Genomic DNA, 17,403 nt, shown 5'->3' on the forward strand with positions numbered 1-17,403 from the left:
TCTGTTACCGAGACATAAATATTCTTGACGCATTTATATTTCTCACAATCTCATTTAGTAAAAAAATAAGATAACATCATGATAAAATCAATATTTCTCCTCTATCGAATTAAAAAAGATTGACTTACTATATGGAGACAAGGGTAACTTTACATATTCTTGCGTTTAGAATAAATTTTCCCTCTATTTTGCAACGCACGAAGTTGACACCACGATATTCGACAAAAGACGATGCTATCATTTTATTCTGGATTTTAGAGTTTTTCATTTAAGATTAAAATATTCCTTTCTCTATGATAAATACGATTGGCGCTATATCGATCCTACATCGATCCTAATTTATGATACATTCAAGTGTAATAGATTGGATTCAGAAATTTTTTCTGTAAGTGTATTGTCGCATGATTTTCCTTAAGATCCTCTTTGTCTCCGACTTGTGGCGTTGATTTCCCGACATTCTTGTTAATAAAAGTATAGATTCTAAGTTGCTTGAAGAATCAGTAGGCAAATTTAATGCTAATTAACATACTAATTAACAGCATTGTAATTAACAATCTAACGATACTATTTGCGCTCCGAGGGAGATTACAACGCGAACGCGTTACAGCGACTATTAGCGATAACTTCTGCCATGATGAAGCACAAACAGCGAAACTTGTGAGCGAAATGAAGAAATAACAGCACTACGAAAGTTATATAAGGTCTGCATAATAACGCGGTGCTATTATCGCGGGAAAATGGAACATTCTCGTGCGTTACAATATTCCCGTAATTTATATTCAAAGAAATGTATTACGTAATAAACGTCGAAGACACGTGTCGACGCCGAATTTCCGTCGCGAGTATTGCTTATCGGTGGCGGCGATTATTGAAAAGAAAATTGAAAACAAAAGAACGCGGCCTGCTCCGGTACACTTTACGTTACATTATTTACGTATATTACTTTGCGACCGCGCCGATCGGGCGGGGTTACTCAAACTTTCCCTCGGAATATCATTTACCCGCGCGTGCAATCTTGGAGCACGTTTCACGCGCCTCCGCGCGCGAGCATAATCAGGCTCGATAGCAGAAATCGATAGTGGCTGCGAGCGGCCATCAAGTCGACCGCGAAGGGGGTAAGCACGGCAGGTATATGCGGTTTGTTAAAAATCCCGCATCGACAGGCATCGGCTGCGAGGTGGATATCGGGCTCCGGCCGCGTTCGCCGCGCTGAATCGGTCGCTCGTCGAGAAACGAGTTCGCCGAGGAAAAGGAAGAGTCGAGGGGAAAAATAGGAAGCGACCGAAGCGCGCGTATACGCGCGATATCGACTCTCCGACTTTCGATCGGGTCGCGCGCGAAATCGCTTCCCGCAAAGTGGCACGTTGTCACCTGGTTTTACAGCTCTATGCTAAACACCGTATTCGGAGGTGGCGAGACCGTCAGCGGATCCGCCGGCGGATCCGCGCGCGCGCTGCTAAAGAGACAAAAGATACAATGGTATTCATGGTCGATTCTTATTTCAAAATCATCTTAAAGCCTCGTCTACATAGAAGTCGTAAAGTCGTAGTCGTAAGAATAGTCGACTATGATTGGTCAATTCTTATGTGTCTGACGAAATTGACCAATCATAGTCGACTATTCTTACGACTACGACTTCACGACTTCTATGTAGACGAGGCTTAAGTGTTGTCTTAAGACGCTAATAACGGCTCTGTGGTTGGTTGAAGACACATTAAGGGTATACGTAAGATAATTTTAAATATAAGAACGGACTATGAATACCGGCCTAAGACGTGAGATTTAAGAAATTGATAAATTATAGTCGAACGAACGATACTCGACTGTAAATGATCAATTTCCTAAATCTTACGTCTTGAAATTGTCATTGTAGGCACCGCGTTGTAGATCCCGAATCGAGCGAGGCGCGCGAGAGGAAATTTATGCGAAAGGAGATTTTCAGGGCGCCTTAAACCGACGCGGCAGAATTGACAGGTGGGCGTAACTGAAATCCGCGTTCTGCCGATAACAACCGCGAGTCCTTATCCGCTGATTGATCTCGGGAGCATCGAGAAGGAAGATGGTAATTCACGTCGTCGCGTCGTGGCGATGATCCATCACGGTGGTTAAACCTGGACGGATAGGATAGAGCGAGCAGGCGGATGTACGCGAAATTTTTCAACCGCTGGCGAGACTTTTATCTCTCTCAGTTAGGAAATTGAGCTAGGCCACTGTGTGTGTATCGGCCACGGACACGTCGCGACAATGATCGAATCGCGGGGACACACTGAGAGATCCATTTTGTTGAATGAAACAAAATTTCGTTGACTCAACTGAATTTCCCGTTTGGATATGAGCAAATAAATCTTTCAGTTAATACAACAAAAAAATCTATAATGGAAAATTTTGTTATATCGAGACACAAATTTGGTTGAGTAAACGTGCGTAGAATCTAATGTTCAACTAAACGATTTAGTTCACGCAACAAACACAGTTATTTAGGACGTGATGAGATGAATTTGTTATCTCAACCATAAAATTTTGTTCAACTAAACAACTCATGGAAACAAAGTATTTCGTTGTAACATTTAACTTCTTTTCAGCAACATATTTTTCGTTTTATACAACCAGGCTACATGTTCAGTCAACAAAATGGGTCTCTCAGTGCAGGCCGAAATCAAGGTCGCAAACGAGCGAGCGACTTTTTGTCGACAGCGCTCATTTGCAGGAGCGATAGAGGCCGGACGGTACGTGCGTCGCGAAGCTGCCAATTAAAATTTGTTATCTTGGAGTCCGCTTAATTCGCGAGCGTGAGATCTGCTTAATTCCGATTAGAAATATATCAAGCGGGCGATAGGGATGTGTTAAGCCGTCTCCGCGCGATAAAGACGATAATCAGCGGTGTTTGGATGCTGAGTCGCGCGGGCCTGATCGAGATAGAAATTAAACGAGCGGAATCAAGCTGGTGCCTCTTCATCTTCGCCCGAGCCGACTTTCCCCGATCGCCGCGAAAGGCCGCTCGATTTGCTCTTATCTCCGCCGTGCCCCACATACCGATAATGATTCCACGCAATCGGCAACCACTAATCTGTGTTTCGATCGCGCTCGTTTTTTTTTCTGCTTCGCAGCGTGCACCGCAGCGTGTTATTACCGGCGGTGGAAATCTCTCGCCGTGCGCATAAAGCAAGTGCACGAGATGTGCTCGGACTTTTCCTTCTTTTCTTCCTGCGTATCGCGGGCCTTAATTCGCCCGGCACTGTTGCCTTGAATGCAAAGTTGTTCCCGCGTTCAAATTGTCGCTGGTAATTGATGCGGGTTTCGCTAATGCAACATCGTCGGAGCGGAAGCGATACGTCAAGCGGATGAGAACTTTATTTTGAAACGCGAGCTCTTTCAATTATCTCGAGCAAGGAAAAATATTCTCTCTCTCTCTCTCCCCCCTCTTTCTCTAAATATTATTGAGAATTTATCGAGCTTGTAATTGGAAATTGGAAATCACGTGCGCATATTTAGTTAAAAAAAAAATACGGAGATGTAAAATCGATTACACTAAAGAATATTATTATTAAAATATGTTCTGCGTGTTTATTTACTTAATTGATTTTATTGACAAAAACCATCAAGAAATATATTTTCAATTCCGCTTTTATAATTTACATACCGCTGTATACTGAAACGCGCCGAATGAATTGCAAGAATAAAAACTGCGATATTTTCACGAAGCGAATAATATCGCGGATTTGCACGTGCTCGCAGGCGAGCTCGTGAGCGTGCGTATTCCTTCGTGGCCGTTTCGTGAACTCAATGAAAATAGCGAATTGCATAATAGACAAATTGACCGATTAAGGTCTATCAAGAGAGGAGCCAACAGCTTTCACTCGAAACTCGAGCGAGTCGTCATTGAATTAAGCACGTTTGGGAGCGATTAAACTTGGTTCAACTTTTTGCGTTATGCTCCGCAGCTTCGTTAACTTATTAAAGCTCGCGAAAGGAATTATAAGAGAATTTCTCACAAACTCCCATTAATCCCTAAACCATCGTGAAGCATCCGGCCAAGAAACTTTCGGTCCCACCTCGATTTAATACAAAGAACTGTATGGAAAATGGCGTCTCTTTAAAACCACACGTGCACTCCGATTTCATCACCAAGCCGTCGCAATTGTGTCGACCTCCTGCGAAGTATAAACTATTTCTCTCTCTCTCTCTCTCTTTTTAATACATTCACATAAAACAGAAAGGGATGATTGGTTCACTCGACGAACACGATCGTCCGCGGCGCGAGGGCCCGAGCGAGCCGCAGGACACACGAGGAGAGCGTAAATTCGTCGTGGAGAGAGTTCGCGCGTTCCTTCGGGCAGTGAATCTAACGATCGGCGATCGAGGGAGCCCGCGGTAGCGGAGGCGAGGCAGCTTGATATTCGTCGGATGCGCGTCGCGGAGCCCGGCCGCGTATGAGCGCGGAATAAATTATCCCGGTGCGTCGGTCTGATCCCCCCCTGCGATCTCTCTCTCTCTCCTCGCCTCTCTCCCTTTTCACCGCACGTCGCGTTCCCTCTCCCTCTCTCTCTCCTTCTCTCCCCGACCGTCTCTCATTCCGCCTACCCTGGCAATCGCTCCCCGGTTGCCGTTCGTTCATCTCTCCCTCTCTCTCCCCGTCTCGCTCACTCCCGCCGCCGAAGTGTGTCTATAATGACTCCTCGTGGTGGGACGATACCGGAAGTGAAGCCAGGACGGCGGAACCACGACGTTCACTCAATGGAAAGTTTGAGCTCCGCCGGCGCGGGCCTTCTCCAAGGTGGCTTGTCGTACACGCTCGCTCTCTCGTGCGCGCCGAAGGAAAATCCGCTTCTTTCGACCGGCGCGCGCTCGGCATTCGCGCGAACGCGAGTCACGCGCGAGCAGCTCCCGAGGAAAAGTCGCGTCGATATCCCGTCCTCGCGGAGGGCTCGCTGAAGGTGCCGGCCGTTTACGAGGCGAGCCAGTTGCGGACACTCGGGTGGTGAAAGCTCCTGGGATTTCGGGATGTTAATATTCGATTCGGCATCCGGCGCGGCAGGTAGATCGAGGGGAGAACAAAGGACCCGGTGAAAAAGTAATCCGAGGACCCGGAAGCAATAATGTGAACTGACTGAGTCGCAAGTAGATGAACGTCGGCTTTGGTGCGCCGTGTTGGCCGACGGAATTTCCTTGAGATCGGCGAACGGGAATAAAAGATTGGACGTCCGCGGATCTGATATTCGGAGGAATAAGCGAATGGCTGGGTTGAACGTAATCTCGCATTCCGACCGAGGAAGTTCCGATCGTGCGATGGGCAAATTCAAGAAGGTGGATGACAGATCGTTCAATCAGAAGGAAAATTTGCAAAACGGAATTAATGAAGACTGAGGAGATCTAGGAGAAACATCTATTTGAAGTTGCATTATCGTGGCAAACAAAGTGCATTTTATTGTGAAGCGCCGGAAGTCTCGGGGAGCAGCAAATAGCATCGTCGAGTAATCAAGGCAGCGGTTGAATAAATTGGATCGGGGATATTACAAGAACGGTCGAGAGAGGGGAGAAGCGGGAGAGGAAGGAAGGTAGAAAAAGGACGCGCAAGGAAAGTCGCCATTAAGCTGCGGCAAAGAAAAAGGGCTTTCTCCCCCTCCCCTCCCCCGCGGAAAAGAGAAGGGCCGTTAAATCTCGCGAGAGACATCGCGCGTTAACTTCCATCGCGCGCAAATTTGAGAGCGTCGAAATTATCAGGAGTTTCGTCAGGAAAATCGGGAGGGGGAAAAACCATCCCTCGCCGTTCGGCAATTTTTTTCCTTCCCGGGACGCCGAACGTTTCGGTTCGTCAGCGCGCGGAATGCATAAAGCCCGCTGAACGAGGAAAGTTATTCCGTGGTCTGGCTTGAAATGCGTTCTCTCTTCGCGCGCAACCGGCATGAAAAATAGGGGAGTTTTCGCTGCGCCGAACAATAAGCATTTTCGCGTGAAAGTGACAAGATGATGACGGCCTTTGAGAAAAAGGAAAAAAAGACCCATGTGATTTTCGCGGGTGGGACAAAAGGTGGTCTGTGAAACGGAAGTCCGTCGCGAGAAAGAATACTAATTAACCCAATTCCTGCCGAAGTTGCGTTAACGAACCGGCACACGTTTCAGCTCGTTGTGTTATCGCCCGCCCCTCCCCGACGTTTCCTTAATTAAAACGAAATCACTGTCCTCGCGCGTCAATTACAAAAATACCGCGTACGGCGCCGTAAGAATATAAATTAGCGTGTCCCAACGAGAGCGCAGCGGTGCCCCGTGCGAGGAAATTAGCGAAACTAATTTGAGATAAACTGCCGCGTCTTAATGAAGGAGAACTAATGAACTTTGTAATCTTATAAAGTGCTCGGCGTGTCCGACGCGGCAGCTGGCAGTCTGTCATCGTCGGGACACCTTCCCGGGTAAAACAAAGAATTTGCTGACGCGCGGCGAAAAGACTTTCAATTTGTACAAGAAGCCGCGTCTTGGGTGGCCCTTGTGCCCCAGTCGTCTTATTTCTCTCCGCGCGATCAGCACGTTACACTTTTTTACGATTTGCGGGCCAGTCTGGGTATAACGTTAAAACGTTGACTGATGATTATAATAATCGGCCGCGACCACGGGCGAGAGGATTTCATCTAAGGACGCCCATCATCCGAAACGACACGCGCGTCGGGTCGAACAGACGCGGGGCTTGTCATTGACGGTAATTCGCTCGGCGGGGTGACCGTCGGGGGTGAAAACGGGAGACTCGAAGCGCATTTGTGAAAGTATCCGTCAGAGATGGTCAGCCAACACGCGATGGCCACCACCGTCCGCAAAGTTAAGCAGGAGAATCGTCTCAGGCGGCAGAATCAGAGCCAAGGTACGCGCAAGCACGTTGGTTTTCCGCGCGCGTTGGTTTTCTCGCTAACAAACAACTCACGTACATCAAGAACGTAGATTCATAATGTAACTTGCGCGTCCTTATCTCCGAGGGGACTTTAATCGTGATCTAGTTACAGCGTGAAACGCGTATATTGCACCTCCTTCGGAATTAACGCGGAGTAGTTAGGACGTAGCGGAAATATAATATGACGTTAATAACGAGGCGCATGCACGTGTGCGGTGCAACGATCGTTCTGCTGTAATTGCATTGAAAATATTATGAGACTTTGGTGCGTAAAACGCCGAGGAAAATGAGATTGGGAGAGCGAGGAAGAAATATGTTTACGAGCGTAGACTTAAATGAGCGCGCAGCGATCATGCTTTAGCTAGTATCTTATCGCGAGTCATCGAATTATCATATTCGCGGATTTTACTCGCTTCGATATTTCATCGAGCGAACGACCGGTTTGCGTAAATGTTACCGAGTGAAATTCTCGTCATTTTTAAACGAACGCGCGAGTTGCGATTTCTTTTCACTTACGAATCCTCATCTGCAAGTGAAAAATGCTCTTAACGTAATTTCAAGTAGATCTATGTAAAATACACAGCAATTTCCTAGGTACGTCTTTCATTTGAATAAGTCGCTTAACACGTTCATGCCAGGACACTTTACGACGCGTCGCGGCGATGAATATATTTATTTCACATTTCTTGTATGTATATTACACGCACGCGCTCTCTTTGCCGAGTTTACCTCGCATCAAACCCGAAAATTATCAGTGCGCGTTAAAGAGTAACGTTGATTATTATCCTGTTTAAAGAATTTTAGTAAAATTTCAAAGACAACACTTTTAACCCTGCAAAGTATAATTATGCCGAGCCGCTTCTTTCGATGCGTCTTCGGCTCCATTTAAATTAGTAAGTTATCGTACATCGAAATGTTAAAAACGATTGCGTGTCTTTGTCTTCAGATGAAGAGGGGCCTTACAAGCCAGTGCCACCGCCGAAACCGGTGCCGAACAATCAGAAGACTCAGGACGTTCAGCAGAACGAACACCGGGAGCAGCCGGTAGCTGAGCGTCCGTCATTGCGCACGACTTCCGGTCCGGAAAGGACCGTCGCGGAGGACGGGCAGGTTCGTAGCGCAGCCGGGCAGCCCTTCGCACCGGAATACAGAATGCCACCCTTGTACGGGGAGGAGCAGAGTTCGGGTCAGGCTCAACAGGCGGCCAGTTTGCAAACTCATAGCAGCAAGTTCCCGGTAAGTGCGATAATGCACGTGAATGATAAAATTATAGGACCATTATTTTTGTCAAACGCTTCCCCGCCGTGATTCCCGCCGTGATTTCTTTGGGAAACTACGCGAGTACAAAGTGTGTCAAGTCTTTTTATTAAATAATTTATCTCCCTCCTTTCTCTTTTTTTCTATTTTTAATAATAATTAGAGTAGGATGCATTCACGCGACAATCTGTTATAAAATCATATTTTTACTACGTACATAAATTTTGCATTGCATTTTAATATTTTAGAAGACATGACACTCGAATGTACGAAAATAATGGAAGAAAATGGTCATTTTCCACATAAATATATGACAGACATAAAGATGAGTACAATTTGTTGAAATTATTAGTATTTTTAATTTTAATGTATGTATAACATTACTCAGAACCTGGATCAAATTACGACAGACATATATTATCTTGTTTCCGTTCGATAAAATAATTTCGCGATACGGAAATTAATAAGCTGCAAAGATCACGATATCGAGACATAAAACACCCTCAATAATGGTATTAAAAATCGATATTTCAATATTTTATAAGACATGACACTCGAATGTACGAAAATGATGAAAGAAAATAGTCATTTTCAACATAAATAAGGTATCGCTAAAAACGAATAAAATGTCCGATAGAGACAGGCGTAAAGATGAATACAATTTGTTGAAATTATTAGCATTTTTAATTTTAACGTGTAACATTGTAACTCAGAACCTGGATGAAATTACGACAGATATATATTATCTTGTTTCCATTCGATAAAATAATTTCGCGATATGGAAATTAATAAGCTACAAAGATTATGATATTAAGACATAAAACACCCTCAATAATGGTATTGAAAATCGATATTATTCTGTCGGTATATTATTTTGCCGTGATATTCTTTTGGTCGGTTTAATTTTGCAAACGTGCAAGAACAATGTATCTCAATATCGCCGCGCGAAACATTTTTTACGATAACCGTAAAAATCAGTTTCATTTGTGCTGCGCACATAAATTGGCGTAAAGGCTGCCGTTCGGAAGTTATCGATAACCACACTGGCCGACATATCTGTCGTGTATAGAAAACTTCTCTATTTGGCTTTCCGAGCCGGAACTCAGCCGGGGCCGGTGCACTTCGCTGAACGAACAGGTCACTAATTATCCTACGAGGGCGAGCGCAACACCTTGCTTGCTTCATGTCGCCCCGTATGTACCGGGAACAATGAGACGAAAAAGAATGAGCAACGGCGTGGCGCGTAATGCAGGCAATGGTGGTTCTAAATCTTTGCCGTCCCACGGCGAATACTCGTCTTATTTTTTTTAACTCCTACTGAATGCACCTTTTCACATTCTAGTCGTGTGTCTACGTTTCGTAATAATCTGTTTTCCTTTCCGTTATACTCGCTTTCAACGATACCTTTTAGCCTGCTAAAATTTTGATTAAAACGGATACCCTGTCGTGACTGACACGCGTTCGCTTGTTTCGCGCGTTGAAAAATTAAAGCGTCCGTTGGAAGAACGTCGTATATGTTGCTTTTGATTAATTAAACTTCGCATCTAAATAAAGGGAAAACTTCATTAATGTGCTCTCGCAACTTTTCATTTAATTATATTTATTTACAGAAGTGATATTCGTGTAGACTTTTTTCATAAAAGTAACAATATCGATGATAATGATACGCGGTGTCTCTTGCGATGACGCTTTAAATTATTTGGTTTGCTGGGTTTTGGTAGCTTGAATTGCGGTAATTTGTATATGTTTATGAATGAAATAATTAATGAGCCACCGAGCGCATTAATTTTAAACGCAACCGAAGTTGATGAAAATTGACCAGAGACATTGATAGACGGTTTTCTTATCAAAGGCGTGTTTGCAATTCAGGAGGTGTTAAAAGGAAGGATTTTTCAAAGTTTTATTCATTCATTTTAATTAAACAGTTCACACTTCTTTTGATAAAAACGGAAAGTATTCAGAAAATGATCAAAAAATAAAATACAACTTGTGCAGTATTTTTTATACAATTATTAGAATTTGCCGGGGCTATTAAATATATTGCTTGAATAGATTTTAATTTAAGATTCATTGTAGGAATGGGAATATATTAAGTATAAAAGATATGCCTGAGAATGGCTCCTCTTAAAGCTCTCTAAGAAGAAAATTGCTTTATATTCACTAATAAATTGGTTATTAAAATGAAAGTTGCAGATTCTAGGACACGCGATAGCGAGTTAAACTTTTCTTCCCTCGAACGTTATTTGTAGCCGCCGTCGCTTGCGCTTTCGAACGGACGCTGGTTAATTGTAGAAACTTGGGCATAGTGTCGCGATTTCCCGCTGGTGATTTCGCGCAATCATCATGCCGCTACGCTGATAGACGCCGCGAATGCACGCGCCTGGCTGAATAAGGAGATTCCAGGAGTGCGTTTCGATGCGTCTTCTTGCGGAGACCGGAATTAAGTGCAACGAGAAGAAACGAGTGGAATTCACAATGTTACGCTTTATTCGGTATAAACGGTCAGGCTTTCTAGAATTACACTAGATTCCTTGGACATGACGAACCGGGCTCGATTACAATGCCGCTACGGGGGACCCGCAAGAAACCCGCCGAGGCGAAATTTTTACCAACAGACAGCTGAAACTCGTAGCGAGATGAGATTTCTACACGTTAACTCGGATGAATATTCAGCCGTACATTTTTTACGTCTACACGGGCAGAATTTCCTCTTAAAATTTACCCGTAAAATCAAGCGGCCGTGGGACGACATGGCACTTCGAAGAGCTTTATGGGAGTTTTCGGAAATTTTGCCATACATTTCACTAGTAAAATGTGCCCTAAGTATAATCACTAGTAGAACTTCAAAGAAACTCTCTTAAAATTCGTCGAAGTGCCCCGCGCTCACACGATTTTCAGGAGAAATTTCAAGAGAAGATCCTCTCCGCGTGTATAAATTGAAAAAAGCGTTCGCGCGACGAGTCTTTCGTCAGGCGCGACTGCATTATCTCGTACTTTATCTCGGCCATCAATTATCATCGCGTTATTATCTCCCCCCCCCCCCGTAATTCATTTTTAATTTCAAATTCTCCCCATTGTCTATCGAGCCTTATCTTTCGATTCTCGTCGCCTGACCTTAACCAATTCCAGCTAATTAGCCGAGCCGGCGGCGATAGTACTCGCGTAATCACGCGGCACGAACGCGGTTGATCTTCCGCGTTCGGCGTCAGGAATTAGCACGCGGTCCACGGTGAAATCTTCGGTAACAGTTCGTTGTACGCTAGTTACGTTGTTCTTGGGAAGGTTCTCAGAGGTTCTCCACCGAGACAAAGGGGGCATCATACGCGCGTACCGTTCGCCGGAAGTCGGGTAAGGGGGCTTTACTCGCGATAGCCGTTTAGATACACGCCGCATTTCTCCGCAAGAATTGGCACGACCGCAGGTGAGAATAAATCGGGGCGGTCCAACGTCTCACTCTTTGCTCCTTGCCATTTCGAGTCGGCGCCTTTATTACCCAATTCTCCGCGCCGCCCGTTGTCTCGCGTGACGTCGCACATACGCGCGGCGTGCACGCACACGAGCTCGCCTGATCGAAGAAAAGAAATTCTCAGAGCGATATCAGACTACCCGATCAATGTTAATTAACCCCCTTTTTTTCGTGAAACGTTGTCACGTCGCGATCAATTGTAGCGTTTCAATTATCGCACATAAAAGCCTACGGACCCTCCGCGAATTAATTCTCCTTTGACAGAGGAGGAGCGTTTGTATTCTCGCGCTTGGATCGTTGCTTTGCAGCGAAAATTCTATTAAAATGCGGCAAATTCTACTTGATGAATTGAACTAGACTGAAATAATTATGGCAAGCTTCTGCGCCCGACAAGACGAATCTTTGCAAGATCGATAAAACGTTTATATATAACAGCTTGTTATTTATTGAGCTTCCGTATCGAATAGCTCGGTGATCGAGAGTTAGATTAAAGTTCCAGGAGGAAGTAAAGCGCTGCTTTAAGTGAAGCTAATAAAGAAATTAGCTTTGACTTTAAGCTTCAATTGTAATCTAAGGTGCATTAATGTAATTTATCTGGAAACTAACTGCAGGGAATGTCTCGAGCGCAAAAAACGTAGATATCTGATTGCGCCCCGAGGGTGTAAGATTGAGGGTTCTCTGGAATGCCCACGTCCACGTGCGAACAACAATAGTGGTCGCGTTTGAGATTATTGCCAGTAAAGGGACCGCCCGTAAAAGATCCCGTCCTCCATCAAGGATTCAATGTCTCCTAAGTGCCGGGCACAAGGGCCGTAGTTAGGAAGGCAATCCAATATCAGTGATGCAGGTGCCAGTCGTTCGGGGTTTCTATCGCGTCCTATTATCATCCCCGGAAGGCGCGAATCGATCGGTATTTTTATTCGCGAGCTCACGCCCCGACGCACCGCGTTACGCGCCTTCTCGTGACGCCGTTCCTCTATTAGCACGCTTTATTTCTTCCGCAAAACATCGCCACTCCGTTGTGTGCCTCGAGCTTTTTTTATAATCCAGCTTTATGACGCAACACACCGCCGCGCGTACGCGTGTGTGCGTACACGTGTGCACGCGCGCGCGTACGAGCGCGTCAGTGTGTGTGTGTGTGTGTGTGTGCGTGTGTGACGTCACGTTCCGTCGACCGCCCTACGGAAGATGTAACGTGCCAGGTCTTTTTCGAAAAATACGCAGCCATTTGGATCACTTCCAAAAGGAGGAGCGAGCGAGGAGTGTAGCAACGCGGTGGGAAAAAATTGTCATACACGGAGAAAAATTACGCGGCGCACATTTCGCAAGTTTCCCGATAAATCTCCCCGGTTCGGTACTTCCGCTTTAGATCAAACATCGTCGTGTTATTCCCATTGTGTTTTCTGCAAACGGCCCAGAATCGTTATTTGCCGTTAAATACGCGGAAATTACGAGCCCGTAACAAACACGCGCTTTTATTTAATTGTTATTTGCGTTGCTATAACAATTGGAAAAATATCTTCGGTTATATCCATTCAAAAATAAAGCTCTTGTGCGCCAACTGTCCCAGTTCCTTTCACGAGCGAATGCGACGAATCGTATATATTTAAAAAAGGCAAATCCATTTATAAATTATTCGCCGAATAACTGAATAACTTAATCTCCGCCGAGACATTAATCACGGTGAATTGTTATCTTATCTCGCAGGCAATAACTATAGGTGATTCACGAGAGAGTTTTTTCTTAATCAAAAGTGTAGTGCTCGTGTACAGTCTTATTCATTAATCCCTGGACCTGCATTTCTACCATCATTTTCCCATCTGTACAAATCACTGAGTTTCAGACTTGTATGTATTACAGACTTTTATATCCCACCGAGAAATGACTTGTCGATCGACGAATCATTTCTCACTGGGATACTATTGGACCTTCGAGCTGAAAAGTACGGCAAAAGTTCCGCCGTGTCTTGTTAGGCAAATAAAGTAGTATGTGTGCACGCTACTTTTATTTACCTAGCAAGACATGGCGGAACACTTGCCTCACTTTTCACCTCGAAGGTAGCAGCCCAGTAGTATACATACAGAAATCTGTGATGTACCGCCACAGACTTCTATAGAAGCTGTGTGAACTACAGCCTGAAACCACAGACTACTAGACCGCTACCTTCGAGCTGAACAGTGAGGCAAGAGTTCCGCCATGTCTGGCTAGGTAAATAAAAGTAGTATGCACCGATGCACACACACGTACTACTTTATTTACCTAACAAGAACTCTTGCGAAACTTTTCAGATAGAATTATAGAAATTGTAGAAATCTGTGACGTACCGCCACAGACTTCTATAGAAGCTGCGTGAACTACAGCCTGAAACCATAGACTTTTATTTACTACTAGACTACTAGCTTCGAGCTGAACAGTGAGGTGAGATTTTCGCCATGTCTGGCTAGGTAAATAAAAGTAGTATGCACCGATGCACACACGTACTACTTTATTTACCTAACAAGAACTCTTGCGAAACTTTTCAGATAGAATTATAGAAATTGTAGAAATCTGTGACGTACCGCCACAGACTTTTATAGAAGCTGCGTGAATTACAGCCTGAAACCATAGACTTTTATTTACTACTAGACCGCTAGCTTCGAGCTGAACAGTGAGGCGAGATTTTCGCCATGTCTGGCTGGGTAAATAAAAGTAGTATGCACCGATGCACACGTACTACTTTATTTATCTAACAAGAACTCCTGCGAAACTTTTCAGATAGAATTATAGAAATTGTAGAAATCTGTGACGTACCGCCACAGACTTTTATAGAAGCTGCGTGAACTACAGCCTGAAACCATAGACTTTTATTTACTACTAGACCGCTAGCTTCGAGCTGAACAGCGAGGCAAGAGTTCCGCCATGTTTTGCTAGGCAAATAAAGTAGTATGTGTGTATCGGTGCACACTACTTTATTTACCTAACAAGACATGGCGGAACTGTTGCCAAACTTTTCAGTTGGAAGGTAGCAGTCCAGTAGTATATAGAAGTCTGTGCCTGAGACTCATCGATGTATATAAATGCGAATAAATATGAAAATGTGAATCCTAGTGAGACCGGGGTCGAGGCATTAATGAATAAGACTGTACAAAGGCGCGCGATGGTCATACATCGCGTTTACTCGCTCTATTATACATTCGTACACGATAAAAATACACTCGTACATACATCGCCGTCAGAGAATCGCATATTTATAGATACCGATGCGATGTTCGAGGCAAATGAATGCATTAACATTCGGAGCTCGGAGCTGGAATTGCCTCCTCTCTCTCTGTCTCTCTCTTTCCGGTTTCTCACGAAAATTCGCGCGCGAAGCGTCGCAGGATCGGGGGGCCCTGGACGACGCGCGAACGATTAGCAGTCTAATGCCGCGCTCTCGTCTTCCAGACGACGGGCTCGCTGATCGTTTGCGAAAGGACTTGCAAATGGTGTCCCGACGCGATCAACGGACCGGGAGGTCGAGAGCCTCGAGGAAGTGATCCTCGTGCGAGACCGCGCGCGCGCGCGCACACCAACTCTCCGTACGTGTACGCGCGAGCGTAGTTATGTATGTATCCGCAAGCGTGATTATGCACCTATCCGCGTGCATTTATTTTCCGCGGCGGTAGCTCGTTTCATCACGCTTGCTTTCTTCCGAGCGCGACGCCCGTCGCTGCCGCGGCCGATGCCGTGGACGACGTTGCAGCCAGTTTAGTTCAGTGACACCTACTCCGCAGCGCGTTATTACGCGCACGCAACGGACGCACACGTCGCGCGCGCTCTCCGCCGCTCTCGCACTTTGCGTATCGTGCGCGCCGTGCGTGCGAACCCCGTGCTACGACACGGATGCTCCGCCTGGCGTGGACGCGGCACGGAAAATCCGTCCGCCGGGCTACTATATCGTCCGTTTGTTTTTGCTCTGTTTACCTAGGCGCAGCTTACAGTGCGCCTCTCAGCGCGCGCTCGGCTGCGCGCGCGGTGCTAAGAAAAGAAGCCTACCGGCGGATTAATTTGCTTTAACGCGTCAATTATCGCCGCAAAAGCGATTCGAAGAAATCGCGCGAAATTGGAAATTGGGATGTAAACGTTAAAAATATACGAAATGCTCGGGGGGAAACAGAGCATAGTTTCACTTGTGCACGCGCCGGGAAAATGTAATTAATAACGATCTGATAATTTGCTTTAATACGTTTATTTTTAATTGAAGACAATCTTGTAAAGAAATCGCACGCGAGAATTGTAGCGTTGAGGGCTCGTGAAACTAAAAGCGAGCAGGGGTTACGCGATAAAAAGCGATCGGTATTAACGGTATTCCGTTACGCAACTGAATCGCAATAATTTATGCTAAATCTTTCGACGCTGCCAATTAATTCATCTGTCATTAATTAGCTGTTCGGCGATCATCGCTGAATGAATAAGCAGCCTATTCATAATGGAATATTCGCTGGATCGGACGAACGTTTCCCCGAATAATACCATTTGCCGAGAGACAGGACTGGTTTAGATAAACGACAATTCCTCCGATTGCAGATAGAACGCGAGCTGATCCTGTCGTCGGGAGACAAGAATTCCAAGATCCCCATTCTTCACGAATACAAACAGAGGACCGCCGGAAGAGTCGCCATCGCGCCGGATGCGCCGATCAAGCAACAGGCCTGGGTTCAGGAGGTGAGTCCGATTCTTCCTCGATAACTCACACGGCGAATAAAGCCCCGCTGATTTCCTTCGGGTCTTTCCTTCCGGATAACAGCGGTTAGCGTAACGAGATGCTCGGGGTCATTTACACGGAGAGAATTTTCTCGGAAAATTTACCCTGAAAATCATGTAATCGTGGAACAATATGGTATTTTAAAGAACTGTATGAGAGTTTTTTCCGAAGAATTTTTACATTCTATTAGAGTTAAATGTATACTAAGTATAATTTCTAGTAGAATGTATGGTAAAATTTGAAAATCTCTCATAAAATTTGGGGCAAATTTTTTTAAAGTCGACTAGTCTGGCAAAAGAGTCATCTTTATTTAATTCACGACTTAAAGATCACGTTTGCCAGTCTGGTCGACTTTTAAAAAAATTTCTCCTGTGTTTAATTACCACTGGCGACAATAAGCTTCACTCAATTTTGTCTCATAAAATTCTTCGAAGCGCTGTCCGACACGGTTTACAGGGTAAATTTTAAGAGAAATTTCTCTCCGTGTAAAGTGACCAAATGCAGATACTATGAGGATAAAAAATTTGATGAGTCGCTAATAAACGACATTTTAAATTCACTTAAATCTTGCTCTTTTAAATATTTACAACTTTACGCTATATTGTCGACATCATAAAAGACATCGAAGTGATTTTATGTCGCTTATCAGCGACACGTCAAATTGTCAATTAATCCGCAATTGGTATCTGGGTTTCTGTCATGGAAATGTTTGGAATGGATTCCGATCGGAATTATCGCCGTTTCCTTTAGAAAACCCAAGAGAAATCTACGAAATAGTTGAAGAATTCCACTCGGAATCCATCCCGAACCTTTTCATATTAGATCCTGATCCGAATTTGGTCACCTTACGCTACTGTCACTGCAGTTCTCTTCTCGCCCCGCTATCTGCGCTCCCTTATCACTTAAAGTACAAACGTACGCTCCTCGACGGTAAGTGTCAGTTCAATAATGTAACGGATTGTCAGGTTCGTCGAAGTCGACAAACTTCTGAGGGTAGCTGGAGTGACGAAGTTTTCGTCCCACTTTGAGAGGACGGCTCTATTGTCTGACGGTCATTACGAAATCCCACGATTAATCGAG

General features: G+C 44.9%; 1 protein-coding gene across 3 annotated transcripts in view; it reads left to right on the forward strand.

The window, feature by feature from the left end:
• Nucleotides 1-17,403, forward strand: part of LOC105567109 — a 46,291-nt gene that overhangs the window by 11,962 nt on the left and 16,926 nt on the right. Inside the window, exons 1-3 of one of the 3 annotated variants that reach the window (XM_012021680.1) lie at nucleotides 4,632-6,850; nucleotides 7,824-8,113; nucleotides 16,146-16,283. In XM_012021680.1, coding sequence (XP_011877070.1) covers nucleotides 6,769-6,850; nucleotides 7,824-8,113; nucleotides 16,146-16,283 — 510 coding nt within the window. In that variant the 5' untranslated portion in view covers nucleotides 4,632-6,768. Of the gene's footprint in view, nucleotides 1-4,631; nucleotides 6,851-7,823; nucleotides 8,114-16,145; nucleotides 16,284-17,403 lie in introns of those variants that run through there. The other 2 variants (XM_012021678.1, XM_012021679.1) reach the window with 2 other exon arrangements.

This window comes from Vollenhovia emeryi, unplaced genomic scaffold, assembly GCF_000949405.1.
Source record: "Vollenhovia emeryi isolate VEMERY1.0 unplaced genomic scaffold, V.emery_V1.0 DF939140.1, whole genome shotgun sequence".
Taxonomy (NCBI): domain Eukaryota; kingdom Metazoa; phylum Arthropoda; class Insecta; order Hymenoptera; family Formicidae; genus Vollenhovia; species Vollenhovia emeryi.